Source organism: Apis dorsata, unplaced genomic scaffold (assembly GCF_000469605.1).
Source record: "Apis dorsata unplaced genomic scaffold, Apis dorsata 1.3 scaffold_8, whole genome shotgun sequence".
Classification (NCBI taxonomy): domain Eukaryota; kingdom Metazoa; phylum Arthropoda; class Insecta; order Hymenoptera; family Apidae; genus Apis; species Apis dorsata.
In genome coordinates, this window is record NW_006263311.1 from 779,909 (window position 1) to 793,143 (window position 13,235).

At 42.1% G+C, this 13,235-nt stretch overlaps 1 protein-coding gene across 1 annotated transcript in view; it reads left to right on the forward strand.

The window, feature by feature from the left end:
• Window positions 1–790, forward strand: part of LOC102672911 (cell adhesion molecule 2-like) — a 53,617-nt gene extending 52,827 nt beyond the window's left edge. The window contains exon 5 of the mRNA XM_031508711.1: window positions 543–790. Within this exon, the coding sequence (XP_031364571.1) occupies window positions 543–619 (77 nt within the window). The 3' untranslated portion in view covers window positions 620–790. The remainder of the gene's footprint in view (window positions 1–542) is intronic.
• The last annotated feature ends 12,445 nt before the right edge of the window (window positions 791–13,235 follow it).

The window sequence follows — 13,235 nt, forward strand, 5'->3', positions numbered from 1 at the left end:
AATGGTAAGTATTAACGAGCTACTAAAGTTAACGCGCCTCGAATTGAATCGAAGGAGGGAGGGAGGAGAAAGAGAGAAAAAAGAAAAAAAAAATTCGCGACGTTTCGATTCGAGTTTGAAACTTTTGTTCCATTTTTACCAACGATTTCCTCGACCACGTGTCAAAACGCTCGTTCACGTCGTATACATTCGAGCTTCCAATTCTAAACTTTGACTCCCCTGTTAGGGGTTTTTGTTTCACGTGTATAAATCGCACCTCGATCCCTGAAACTTTTAGTACACGAACGTTCGAGCACTCACGAGTGTCTATTACGCTCTTGTGTACACGTGTATTTTCACGTATATTTTTACCTTTTTTTTACGATCACCTCCGTCAATTTTCATCAAGAATCGATTAAAAAAATTTCACAATTTCGTTCGAATGCATGAAACGAGAAGAATTTAATCCGAGAAAAGTATCCGAGAAAATTAATTGCCGGCCATCCCGTTCCATTGCAATCTCGAGTACAGCATTTGTAATGCGCATCTTTTTTTCTCTTAAGAAAAGGTGAACGAAACGAACGAACGGGAGAGCCGAGGGAGAAGGAAACCTGTGTGCGTACGGTCGTGCTCGTATTGACCAGCTTTGCGAGAAGCCGACATGCAAACGGGTCGCGCGTACCCAGCTTCTAAGGTAGGTTTAACACGAGCCATCAACGATGGATACACGACCGCCATCCTGTCTAACTGTAAACCAACGAACCAACCTTGCTACTATTCTGTCTGCGATAGATATCACACGAGAACGCAACCGAGGTAAGTGGTATACGATATCTCGACTGATCTATTATATCCGAAATAACGAAATTTCATCCATTCAGTCCTCCTCCCATCGAGCGACTCCACTCTTCTATTTTTCTTTTTTCCGAGCAATTCTTTCCAATTGAAATTTTCTTCTTTTTTACACCTAGATTAACGAACATATTACGATACGACACGTCCGATATTCGTGTTTTCGTTAAGCATTCAAGTTTGAGTTCCAACTTATATCGTTTGACGTGAAATAACAACGATACATTCGAGGCGGAACGTGAAAATAACGTGACGCGTCTCTGGAAAATTCTCGAAATATGAAAAATATTTTCGCTCCAAGCGAAAAACGTTTTATATATATATATATTTTTTTTCCCCCTATATTTTTTTACTCCTCTCTTTCTCTTCTCGTAGGTAACACGACTGGAAACGTCACTTCTATTTTCCCGGGGAAAAAAAATCCTACCGGTTCTTTAAATTCCATTTCGAAAACGAGACTCCGCGCCGAGCATCGATATGATCGTTGAACTGGCTACGCGAGGCGGAGGTCGCTCGAAACAGAGAAAGAGAGAGGAAGAGAAAAAGAAAAAATTAACGTATTAAATTTCAGAAGAATTTCAGACGAACGTTTCTCTGCTCTCGATCCGCAACGCAACGATTCATCTCCATCTCGGCGTTCCATGGAAAATTACCTTATCGGTTCAATTATCGTATCATTCTGATCGACGTGCAACGGCGGGCGTGCAACGAGCTTGGAACGACACGCGTATTTCAGTCCTCCGTTTAAATGGAATTTCCGACCCGATGACAACATCTCGTGACCAACAAGCGTTCTCTCCGAACGTATCTCCCGTTTGCACTTCGGAGTTTACGAGGCGACGAAGGGTGAAAACCGCCGAAGTGGTGGAAAGGAAAGAAGGGACATGGTGGGGAAAAAAAAAAAAAAAAAAAAAAGAAATAAAAAGACACAGGACCGAGCGTAGCTCTCGTTATTGTGAAACGAGACACACACACAGGTGGATGCAGGTTAAAAAGGAGCGAGAGACGGAGACAAGACAAAGAGGGAGGGCGAGGAGGAGAGGGTGAAGCGTTTTATAGTCTCCCAAGCTAGATGGCCCGGAACGTGGTAGGGAAATAAAAAAAGAACTGGCGGAAGAAAGCGTAGCGTGGAAGAAGGGTGGAACAGGGTGGATGGACAGGGTTACGGATACCCTTTTTCCATTATCCCTTTCTTGACACCGACGAATTTACCGTTCTTCGAAAGAGTAACGTGGCCACGAACAAATTATACGTTTTTGAAGTGGAGGAGGAAAACTCGCGGCCGTGAAGAGGAGAGACGGATTTCCTTTTCGTTTCGATCAGAGGACCGCGCTTGAACGGAAGGAAAGGAAGTTTCGGGTTGGGTCGTTAACGCGGAGGGAACGGGTCGTTACGCCGCCCTGTGCAGACTCTTCCCTCTCCTCCTGAATCACGATTTATACGGGCAAGAGGCAGGATAATCGAGGAATCCGATAAATAACGTAGAAGGGATTAACACGCGAGTTCAGGTCTTGATCGATGGATAAACCGAGTCTCGGAAGATCCCGTCTATGACGAATCGGTTGTCGTTGAACCATGTCATTCGCAAATCATCCTTTCGAACCATTTTTCGGAAGTTATGCACTTTAATTACGCGCGAGAATAATTTCGAGGAGAATTTTACGACGCCTCCGGTGTTTCGCTTCGGTTTTTACGTCACCTCGTCTGAATCTCTCTCCAGCGAGAGATCGTTAAGATCTAATAATTTCTCCCCCCCTCTCTCTCTCTCTCTCTCTCTGTTGCCCAGAAGTTCACGTTCTAACGAGGCATCGCGATGCACACGTGCGCTATCGCATGAATAGATATCCAATTTTCTCCTTTCTTCCGATACGCGACGAATCGACGTTTCGCCCCAATTTATTAATATCGGTCCAAATTCATCGGGCCATTATTTACAGAGATTGAATGTCGACGAAGCGGTTAAAACCCTTCACCCTTCGCGAAGATTTAATTTACACGAAAGGGACACGGTTTCTTTTTAATATCACGATAATTTACAGTTAATTTACAGTTGCGCCGCCGGATCCAAAGTACGGATTACAGGGCGGCGCTATCCCCTCTTCTGTCTAGCGGATTAGAAATGTAAACAGTTATCGTTCCCCGACCAAAATTCAATTTCCAGCGTGGATGGCTCGGTGGATGATGCCCTCGGCTCGCGTAACTCCCGCCGAGGTGGCTATCCGTTTTATCGGAGCACTTACAAAATTTACATACTACATCCTTTAAAAGTAACGCTGATGACGTCACGTTGCGTTATGTACGTCGCGCCCGTGGATCGCGGCCGTTCACTCAACGAGATTGCCTATTTTTCCCGGTTCCGAATAGAAAAAGGAGGGTTGAGAACAAGGAAGAGGAAAAAAGGAAGATCCATCCAGTGGTCTATCTAATAATAAACCCGCGTTCCATTTAACTCGCGATATAGAGGAGGCACGGGGAAGAATTATAACCGCATCTCGGTCGGTTTCGCTGGAATCTCGGGCTAATCGACGGGGCCATTTCCACCATCCACTATGGAGGAGGTGACGACGATTATGCGAACGGTAATTAACTGTGGATAATAGGAGAAAGGTGGGAGAAGGCGAGGATGGTTTCGCGATTAAGTTGTACATACGTGTTGTACGGATCGTTCGACGCGAACACAGGGGAGGGGAATCTATTCTACGACAACGACGCGCTGTAACGACGATAAGCGGTTCCAATTAACCATTCGAATCAACCGTGAGAAATTGGCTGGAGCTTGGAATTCGTGCTCCACGAGCACGAAGCGTACGATCGCGCACGATCTCTCTGGAATCGATCTTTCTGGAAGAAAGAGAATTAGAGGATGAAAAGAAAGAGAGAGAGGAAAGAGAACGCCTGGAGAGCGTTCGTCGAGAGAAATTTGTCTCAAGTTTGCTTACGGCTAAGGGGTAAGGCTGGCCCGGCACACCGAATGGGAATCGATACATCGGCCGGTCCGTGACCGGGGAACTTAAATTACGGATTAAGTTGGAATGCAGGCTTAACGTTGGCGCGCACGCCTCGAAAATTTATTCGTTTGGAAGTTCGCCATTGGCCAAGCGGCTCTCCACGATCCTCCAAGATTATTCGCCTCCAATGGAGAATCACTTCGTCGCCTGCCTTCCGAAGGGATCCCCTTTGTTTGCCAATATTTGCATTTTAAACAATCGATCCGACACCAACCCTGTATATGTGTATATATATATATATACTACATACAGAGCACACTCGAATCTTACAATGCCCGGACTACGCTGTTAAGGGTAATGAGAATGCCCGTTTTAATGCGCCGTGTTAGGCGGATCGTCGTCGGCGAAAATTCATTTCGTTCTCTATTATCAGATTACAGGGGCTCGGAATATAACTCGAGATGTATTCGCTCAACTTTGCCAATATAGATTAAACGTTTCTCCAGTTCTCCAAGTTCGACTGGATCCCCGTTACTTAAATCAGGGGTCGGGAAAATTGATGTCGGGGGAACGAGAATCGTTAAAATCCTTAGGTAATCGTCGCTGGTAATACAATCGAATTATCCTTCCTCTCGTTATATTGTTCTACGCGTTCCGACGATGGCGGTATCAACGTTTCGATGTATATTATTATTATCGAGAGAAACGAGTCCATCGTCGAATACGGTGAAATTTTATCGATCGACCGTCCCCCCATCGGTAAACAATAAAATTACTTGGTCGTTTATATTCATCGGAAAGCGAATTCTCCAAGGAACGGGGAATAATATTAATAGAGAATAAGGTAACTATAACGGTTACTTTGTCGACTCGATATCGAAGCGATGTAAAAATTTTTGATCGATCGGTTCGATATTTCAAATATTTCCGATTCGGCGCGTGCACCAAACGCGTATGAAACAATTACGGAATCTCTGTTAAACCTGTGGATTGAAATTTCAGAAAGAAAACGTGTGAAATATTTTATCACGTTCCGACAGCGATTAAGTTTGTTAGCTTTCCTATTCGCTTCGAACAATCATTTTCGTGTTGTCACGAAAAATCCTTCAATTTTGGCAATTTATCGAGCAAACTAATGGTATATATCGTACGCGTGTTTGTCGTCGCGCGTACAGAATATCCCGGACTTTGACCGGGAACGAAGGAAAACAAAAGTTGAAAAATAAATGGAATTAAAAAGTGCTCTGCTAAAACGAATTTTAACGAAAGTTTAAAAAAGAAAGATTTTTACTAGTTTCGTATTACTAGAATTCGCTCCGGATATTCTTTTACTTCCAAGTCTTATTATCTTTAAATTTTCATCTTTGTTGTTAAAAAAAGAATTCTGACGTTCGAATTAAAAAGAAAAAATAATAATAATAATTAAGACGATGTCGTGGAGACATCGATAAGTATCTCTAGAATTTTCTCACGCGTTCGAAACGGTGGAAAAATTAAGCCGGGTATAAACGACCCAGTTTATCTATAGCGCGAAAATATACGTTTACTCGGAGAGAGTTGTGGTAACGCGTAATACAACGTAATACCACGAACACGTTCGTTCTATATGATAATGCGTTAAATATATATCAATGAATAAAGAGACGCGTTTCGTTCAAGTTTTATGTCAAAATTATCGGTTGCAAAGCGTTCCGCATCGAATTGAATGAAATTTCATATACATATTTATATACATGTATACATTTATACAAATAACGCGTAACTGCAAATATTTGAATAATATTCCACAGATTTCATCAGCGTGAAATCCATTTCGAGATGTAGAATCGTAAAATACATATAATAAATAATAGAAGATATATATGTGAAATAATGGAGGAAGAATGATTTATTACAGGATTATAGATTAGCTGCAAATAGTACAGCTAAACCCTGTCCGCCGACATCCGATCCTTCGCGAGATACATGGATAAAAAAAAAATACTGTTTGATAAACAGCAGGACGTAGTAACAAGCAATAAAACGATATATACGCGGAGTATAATCCATCAAGAGGAGCGATTTGTCGCCGCATTAGATTAGCGTCGTAAGTAATACAGATAAACGGTACGGGCGACGACGCTCACTTTTCTCCTTCTCGCTATGTATCTATAAAAATATGGAACATCTTTGGAGAATCGATCCTTGGAACGAATGAAACAAAATTAGAACAAATTTCTTATTCTTCGCGATTACAAGCGATTTTAAAAATATCTTATATAAAAATATAAGAATAATAAAAAAAAGGAGAAATATTACTTTGCGCAATTTCGTAAATGTTTCTTCATCATCGTCCATTCGTTTCACCGTTCCATTTCCAACGAATTTCCAACGAAAGGAGCAGAGGGGAGGAAATTAGGATATCTGGCACGGGGACGAGACTAATAATTCGACGATAGAAAGTTGGATAACGCGAGGTAGACAAGTACGAATTATTGGGTCGAAATCGCGAGACAGTTCGCGACTCGGGAGATTGGTCGGTTGGTCGAAGACGAAACGAGGCGAGGCGGGCACGCCACCGCATCACTGTGGTCTCTTAAATGGGCCGTGCATAACGGGCTGAGAAATAGCATTGTTTTGACAGCCGACTCGAATACAGTCGGTCGCGATTCGAAATCAGCGGCTCGATTGCCAAACCCGCGATTCCGCGATTCCTCTTCGCACGTAATTGCCGCGTCGCATTATCGCCTCCCACGAACGTCGAGCGTTCAACGTCGAGGATCGTAGCGTGCCTCGTTTCCGAGCGACGCGGCAGAGGGTTAATTAATTGGAACGCGTAAAAGATCGGGAGATTAGAGTAGAAAGTAGAACGTGGAAGGGAAGAGGGTATTGGCGTGCGTCGAAGTTGGATGGAAAATAGGGTTGGCGCGTGCGTGGTGGTAGGAACGACTTTGGTGGAAAAGTTTGTTGTTCGCCAAGTAGACCATCAAGTGGCATTCTATCAGCTCGTGGTGTACACGCTCCCCATGTAAATGCACAGTTCACGAAGCACTCGGTGCAATTACAATCCCTGCCGTGTCAGCGCGTTTTATCGTACGCGTTTCAGATTTATATGATTGGTCGATGTATTCGCGGGTATTTTCTCCATCTATCGCCGGAACGAGGGAATTAACGAGGGCGCCATCCACTTTCTCCTCGGGATTTTTCTCCTCCTCCAAGTTTCCAAGAATCCAGTTTCCAGGAAGGAAAAAGAAAATCGAGGAGATAGAGCGAGCAACACCCGATTCCTATCCGCGAATGCGTTCGTCCAAATTTCCTTCCTAACTTTTAGGACCGCCCTTCCATCGCGCCCTCTTTGATTTACCGCCGTCACTTTTAAACAGATATCCGGCCGGAGCAATTTTAAATCGAGATTGAAATTTAAGTAAACATCGATAAATCGAGCGTGCAGATTTATCGCGAGCACAAAAGCCTGTAATCAGAGCGCGCCCGGCACAGGGGACGTACGTAGTCGTGGTGCATATTTTCCGCTTTGCTGCGATCGCTTTCATGCAACGGAATACACGTGACTTTTTTTTTCCTTTTTCATTTTCCTTTTTTCCTTTTTTTTTTTTTTTTTGTAGCCTGACTCATCGATACCGCGGTAAGCGTAGCGTGTGTGGAAAGGGACGAAGTAGGCGCGCGAGGCGCGTGTGCGAAATTTTCGACACACGCGTTTCCGTGCATCGAATTCCATTGTCGGTGCTCGCCCTCGCGAGAGTAATTTCGTTTTCAGCCTGTTAATCGCGTAATTGGACGCTCATGACTTTCGGTCGATGATCGAATTGGTTTCGGGGCATAATTTATGAGGGCCATTCCACGATGCGCGAGCGCGCATCTTCCATGAAAGCAACACGCAGAGGTCGGTCGGGCCCGGAATAAACGGAATCATGGTCACGTGGAACCGATGTATCGCGACGATTTTCCGCTTGGCTTTATTTTTTCTCTCTCTCTCTCTCTCTTACTTTCTCTCTTTCCTTGTTTATTGATATATTCCATTAATGCTCACCGATTGGCTACGCGACAATGCTTTCACGCGTTAAATCATCGCGGTGACGCGCCTCGCTCGAATAATCCTTGCTGTTTTTCGTTGTCGCTATTATGCCGGTCACGTTATTTCTGTTCATTTGCTCGCCCGTTTTTCATTTCCACCATCGTGTCAATTGTTTTATTAATGCATTGTTTATTTGTTCATCGATGAAACCATTTACACCGTGCCCTTTGTTGACGCATTCCGTGCCACGGATAATTTTGGAAGTACACTGGGAAATTTCGTGGGAACAATCGAAAACCGATAAACAAAACGGGAATAATGAAAATTGCGAATAAACTGCGTTAAACGCGTTAAATAAAATAAAAATCTAAAAATGTTTTTCCACTCTCGATCATTAATCTCATAAACCTCTCGTTATTATCCGATCGTTTCCCTCCTCTCCTCTGTCTCTGACAGAGTTGTTTGTTTGTCACCCGCGATAATTCTTGGTATCCCGCCAATAAGAAACGAGTTCGTGGAAAGAGATATTTCTTGGAGGTAGGGACAACCAGGAATACAGTCCATAACATTGATACCCGTATTTATTCGCCGCACGAACCTTCGTTCCTTCGTTCGAAGCTCGTACATTAAGGATACTATTGCTGTATCGAGCGTGGGAGAGGATAGGATAGGTACTGCGCGCGTACTTCCTTCGGCCACAAAAATTCTTTCCGCCCTCTTTTCTTCCCCAACTCGACCCATTGCCCGGCGTAAACTTTTGACCAGCGGCAGTGGTATCTTTTAAGTTGCCAACAACGCCAACTTCTCGGAATTTTAAGAGAGCTTGTTCGGGGCCACAAGTTATCGCGAAGAATGGAAGTGGCGAAACGGGAAATGGTAATTGCGCTGTAACACTCGGCAAGGCGGTGATATCCAGAAACCTGTTATCCAGAAGTAACGATGGAAACGGTGGAAAGGAAAGATCGAAGTCGAGGAAGTTTACGCGATACAAGTGGAGTCCCGTGACCATCTTTTTGCTCGGAACAGCGAGTTTAAGCGTGGAATTCGTGGATGCATTTCATGGGTAATAATCGAGACAGGATTACTCGAAAATTTCGAGGGAAGAATTAAGATCGAAATATAATTTCATCGTTACTTTTGCAAATAGAATTCTCGAGAATCTATCTGTTGTATCGTAAACATTAAGCTAAAGGATGGTATTTGCATATTAACCAAAACTTTGACTCTTTTAAATAAAATTGCCACGCTTTGCATAAAATTATTGCGGCGCTTTCGCGTTGCTTTTAAAACTCGATATTCTCCATTATGAGAGATTAACGGGGCGAATATTTTGATAGCAATTAAACTAGTCATCAGGAACGCGCATAAAATGATATATCGCTTTATATACGCTCAACATTAATTTGAAACGCAAGTATTCCTTTCCAAACGTGAATTCGAATCAAATAATCGTTTTAATAACACAAATTTACAAGAATACTTGTGATCTAGTTCCCCCGTGATTTGAGAAAGGGAACCAAAAAAAAAAAAAAAATACCAACCAATGATAGCTTCCACTCTCTTCGAAAGGTCGAATTTTCAGAATACACCAACCATTCAGCATCGTCGTTATCCTATCCTGACCAAAGTTTCGATGAAAAGACCCTTGGTCCATCCTCCATCTGTATGGAAATCAAGATTAATGGGTGGATTTTTATCCATTTTATTTCTCCACCGATCTTTATTCCACGACTCTTCACCAGCTAAGAATTCGATATTCTATCGCAGTTTTATCCCTCTTTTTCCACGATTCTTCTTATACCCCCGGCTACCAGTAGTGAAATCACGAGAGTACACGTTCGTTCGAAGGCGCGTCGAGCTCGACCATCCATGACCCGCGACATTATTGGCTCACCCTGCCATCCTGGCTCTTCAACGCCCCCCGTGCGAAATTCAATTTCTTCGGGTGCAATCGATCGAACCTATCAGACACTTCGTATTATTTCGCTACAAAACTGTACACGGGAGCTTCTCTCTCTCTCTCTCTCTCTCTCACTTTTTTCCACACGTTCATCGTTGCGAGTCCATCGTTCCAATTGTCGGGATCCGGATCCGGGAAAGAAATTACTAAAATTCCGATTTTTATCCGACCTTTCACCTCGAAAATTCAATCGTATCTTGTTTCGTCCGAATGGTTCACGTGTGATACGAGCGTTCAGATTGTGATAGAGCTGCGGGTTGATTCTTCCGGTGAACGATTTTTACGATATCACACTTATCTGTCTTCTCTTCTATTTTGTTATTTGGAATAATTGGAAATAGTTCGTTGCTTTCGAACGAAAATTTAGTAGTAGCAATTTTTATTCGCTCACCGTTATGATCCTACGAAAGGATCGTAGATCGATTATCTACATACGCGCAAATAGGAAACTTAATAAATTATTCGATAGTAGTGATTTACGTTTTCGAAAACGTAAACACCTGCGATATTGAATTATTCGTGTACCTTAATATCGTTACATGTTGGAGAGAATTGTTTTGAAGGATAGGGCATCGATGCGGATTAAACGATACATCGAATTTAGCGAGAATCGACGATCTCACTGGACCAATATGTATGCGTTGTATCTGAGAGGATGGTATCCGTTCCGAATCCATAAATTACTTTTTAGGGAAGCTGATATATACGTGCACATAGAAGGGAGGAAAGAGAAGATATGGAACCAGTAATAATTCCTCTTGAAATCACGGGAAGAAAAATACCCTTCGCTCGGAGAAGCTTGTCGCGGCACGACGCTTCTAAACGGCTGCTCGAAACTTTCAGCTCGTGGAAGTGGGTCGTGAGAGAAGAAACTTTCGAAAATTCTATTTTATTCTATATCATGGCCAACTGTTCGACCTTCTTTTTTTTTCTTTTTTTCTTTTTTTTTTTGTCGCTTACCACCTCTTAAATTGTCGCGGAGAAAAATCGCGTTTACGTAACGAGTCTTCGCGATTTCGAACCCGTACGTTTTGATTTACGTGTCGTCGCGTCTCGAAAGGTCAATTATCGAATCGAATATTAAAGTTTCCATGAAAAAAAGAGAAATAGTTTTTATTTTATTTACTTTAAGTTGTTGAAAAAGTATTTACACAGCGACGAAAGAAAGCTATCTTTTGAAAAATATCTGGCTATCAATGATACATAAGCCGAGACAATCGAGCAACGTGAACGGAATAACGTATCAGCTCGAGAAGTTATGGCAAGCTATCTATACCTTTTATTTTCGTACTTTTTCTTTCTTTACCTTTAATTCCTTTATAGTTTCGTTATCGCCTTTATTTATCGATCCTTTTCATATTTTTCGATTTAATTTCGATTTATTTGTCGATTCAACAATGTCATCTTCCGATCAATCGTACGTATACCAATAACGTTGTTTAACATTCTGCGAATATATATTTACCAATATTTTCCCGGCATCTATCTCGTATTTCATTTAACTTTAATACAATATAAAAGATAACGCAATATTGGTTGAATAAAATTTACAATGTTATCTCCATCGTAAAAAAAAAAAAAATTGAAGAATCGATACGACGTTTATTCCAACGATAAAAATCAGAACGAAAAGCTTTTCTCTCTTTCTCTCTCTCTCATCATGTTTGTTCTCGAAACCTTCGAATTTCCCTGTTTCCTTTCGTCTCGAACAATCTCCACGTTTTTTACGATACAAAAAACTCCCAACTTATGTACACACGTGGTTGCACGCGTGCAAAACCATTCTTTCCGCCTGTATTGAACCCGGCCACGATCCCCAATAATACGCAAACGTTTGGAAAGGACACTTCAGAACGTTATTGCGAGCTTTTCCTCGTTTCTGATTTCTCCGTTACTTTTTCCCACAATCGTTTAGTCAACACGTTATTCCAACAATATTCGCACAAAACCAAGTGGACATCCAATCCGAAACGAAGAAAGACGTGTACAACTGCTACAGCTTCTTCACCCGATCGTTCGCCCGAATCGGTCACGTTTGTTGCAGAAATCTCGTTTCTTCGTTATTCCATTCATATTTCCTCGACGTCACGCGATTATATTCTTTCAAATAAACTGTACTCGCCATATTTGAAAATTCCAAGATTTCCAAACAATATCCAAACGATACATTTCTGATATATTTCGAGTGATATCGAGTGATCGATTTCCAGTTTTTCTTTATTAGAAAAAAAGAAAAGAAAACATACCTCTTCCGTTCAAACAACTTCTAATTGTTCGTTTTTCTCTTTTAAAAATTAAATTATACACCACGTACAGATACAATCGGATCGAGAAGAATATTCTTTTTTTCTCGCGAAAGTTGTTGAAAAGATCAGGCGTTAAATTAAAAAAAAAAAAAAAAAGAAGGAAGCAAGAGAATTTCAATCCTGCAAAGATTGATCCGCTATTCGATACGTGGTAACCCCATTCGAACGCTTAAGATTCAATTCGGACCGCTAATGTCCCTTCAGGTCAAACGAACGATCCGAAACGGTGGGATATCTGGCGCATTCCGGGGAGAAAAGTTTCCGGTCGTTGAAATTCGGGCGGATAGTTTATAGGTGGGAAAGGTGTTTCAAACAATAGCACCCAGGAGGATGGTTTAACGGGAGAGTGTTCCACTTGTTACCAAGCTTGGGAAAGATGCGAGCGCACCCCGGAGATTCGGCATCCAAGTTCCGAGCATCCAAGTCAGCACGTCACGGAAGATTAAGCTCGTGGAAGGTTGCAATGCCTACAGAGCGGAACGGATGACGAAAGCTTGGCTGCCTCCGATCTTGCCGCCGGTTTCCATGGATCCATGGAAATCCATTCCGGTCAATTTCGTCGTTTCATCTCAAGGTAAACGAGAAAAATTTAAGTTTAACCCGCAAATAGACGAAAAAATTTTCATCTATTTTTAATATAGATGAGAAATTATCGATCGGTTACTTACATTTCACCAACTCGGTACGTAGGATGATGTGTACGTAGGAAAAAGTGTATTGACTTTGAATAATTTAACTTTGAGAAGCGAAAAATAATCCCCCTTTAAGACCTCGATAAATTCGCTCTTCGATCTTAGTTGCTGGCAATCAATTACAAGAGGATGACAGAGATTATTGACGCGTCAACGTTTTAACGTTAAATTGATTCGCTCTCCTCGATTGAAAAATTTAAAAAGAAAAAAATAAACACGTTGAAAAAAAACAACGCGCAAGCGTTTTACTCGCCTTCCAATTTCGTATTTATTCCACGAATCTGTAATTATAATCGGTCCTCTTCCAACGCGAGATTCCTGTGTCGGTTACTGGATACTCGAAGAGAAAGAGGATTTTGTCTGGGAAAGATTGGTCCAAGGGAGGCGGAAAAATTGCAAAAAGGAAAATTGGAGGGGTAAAAGGCGGTGGAGAGGGAGGGGGGAGGGCGGCCACAATAGTCGAGCAGGGACAGGAAATCCAATTTC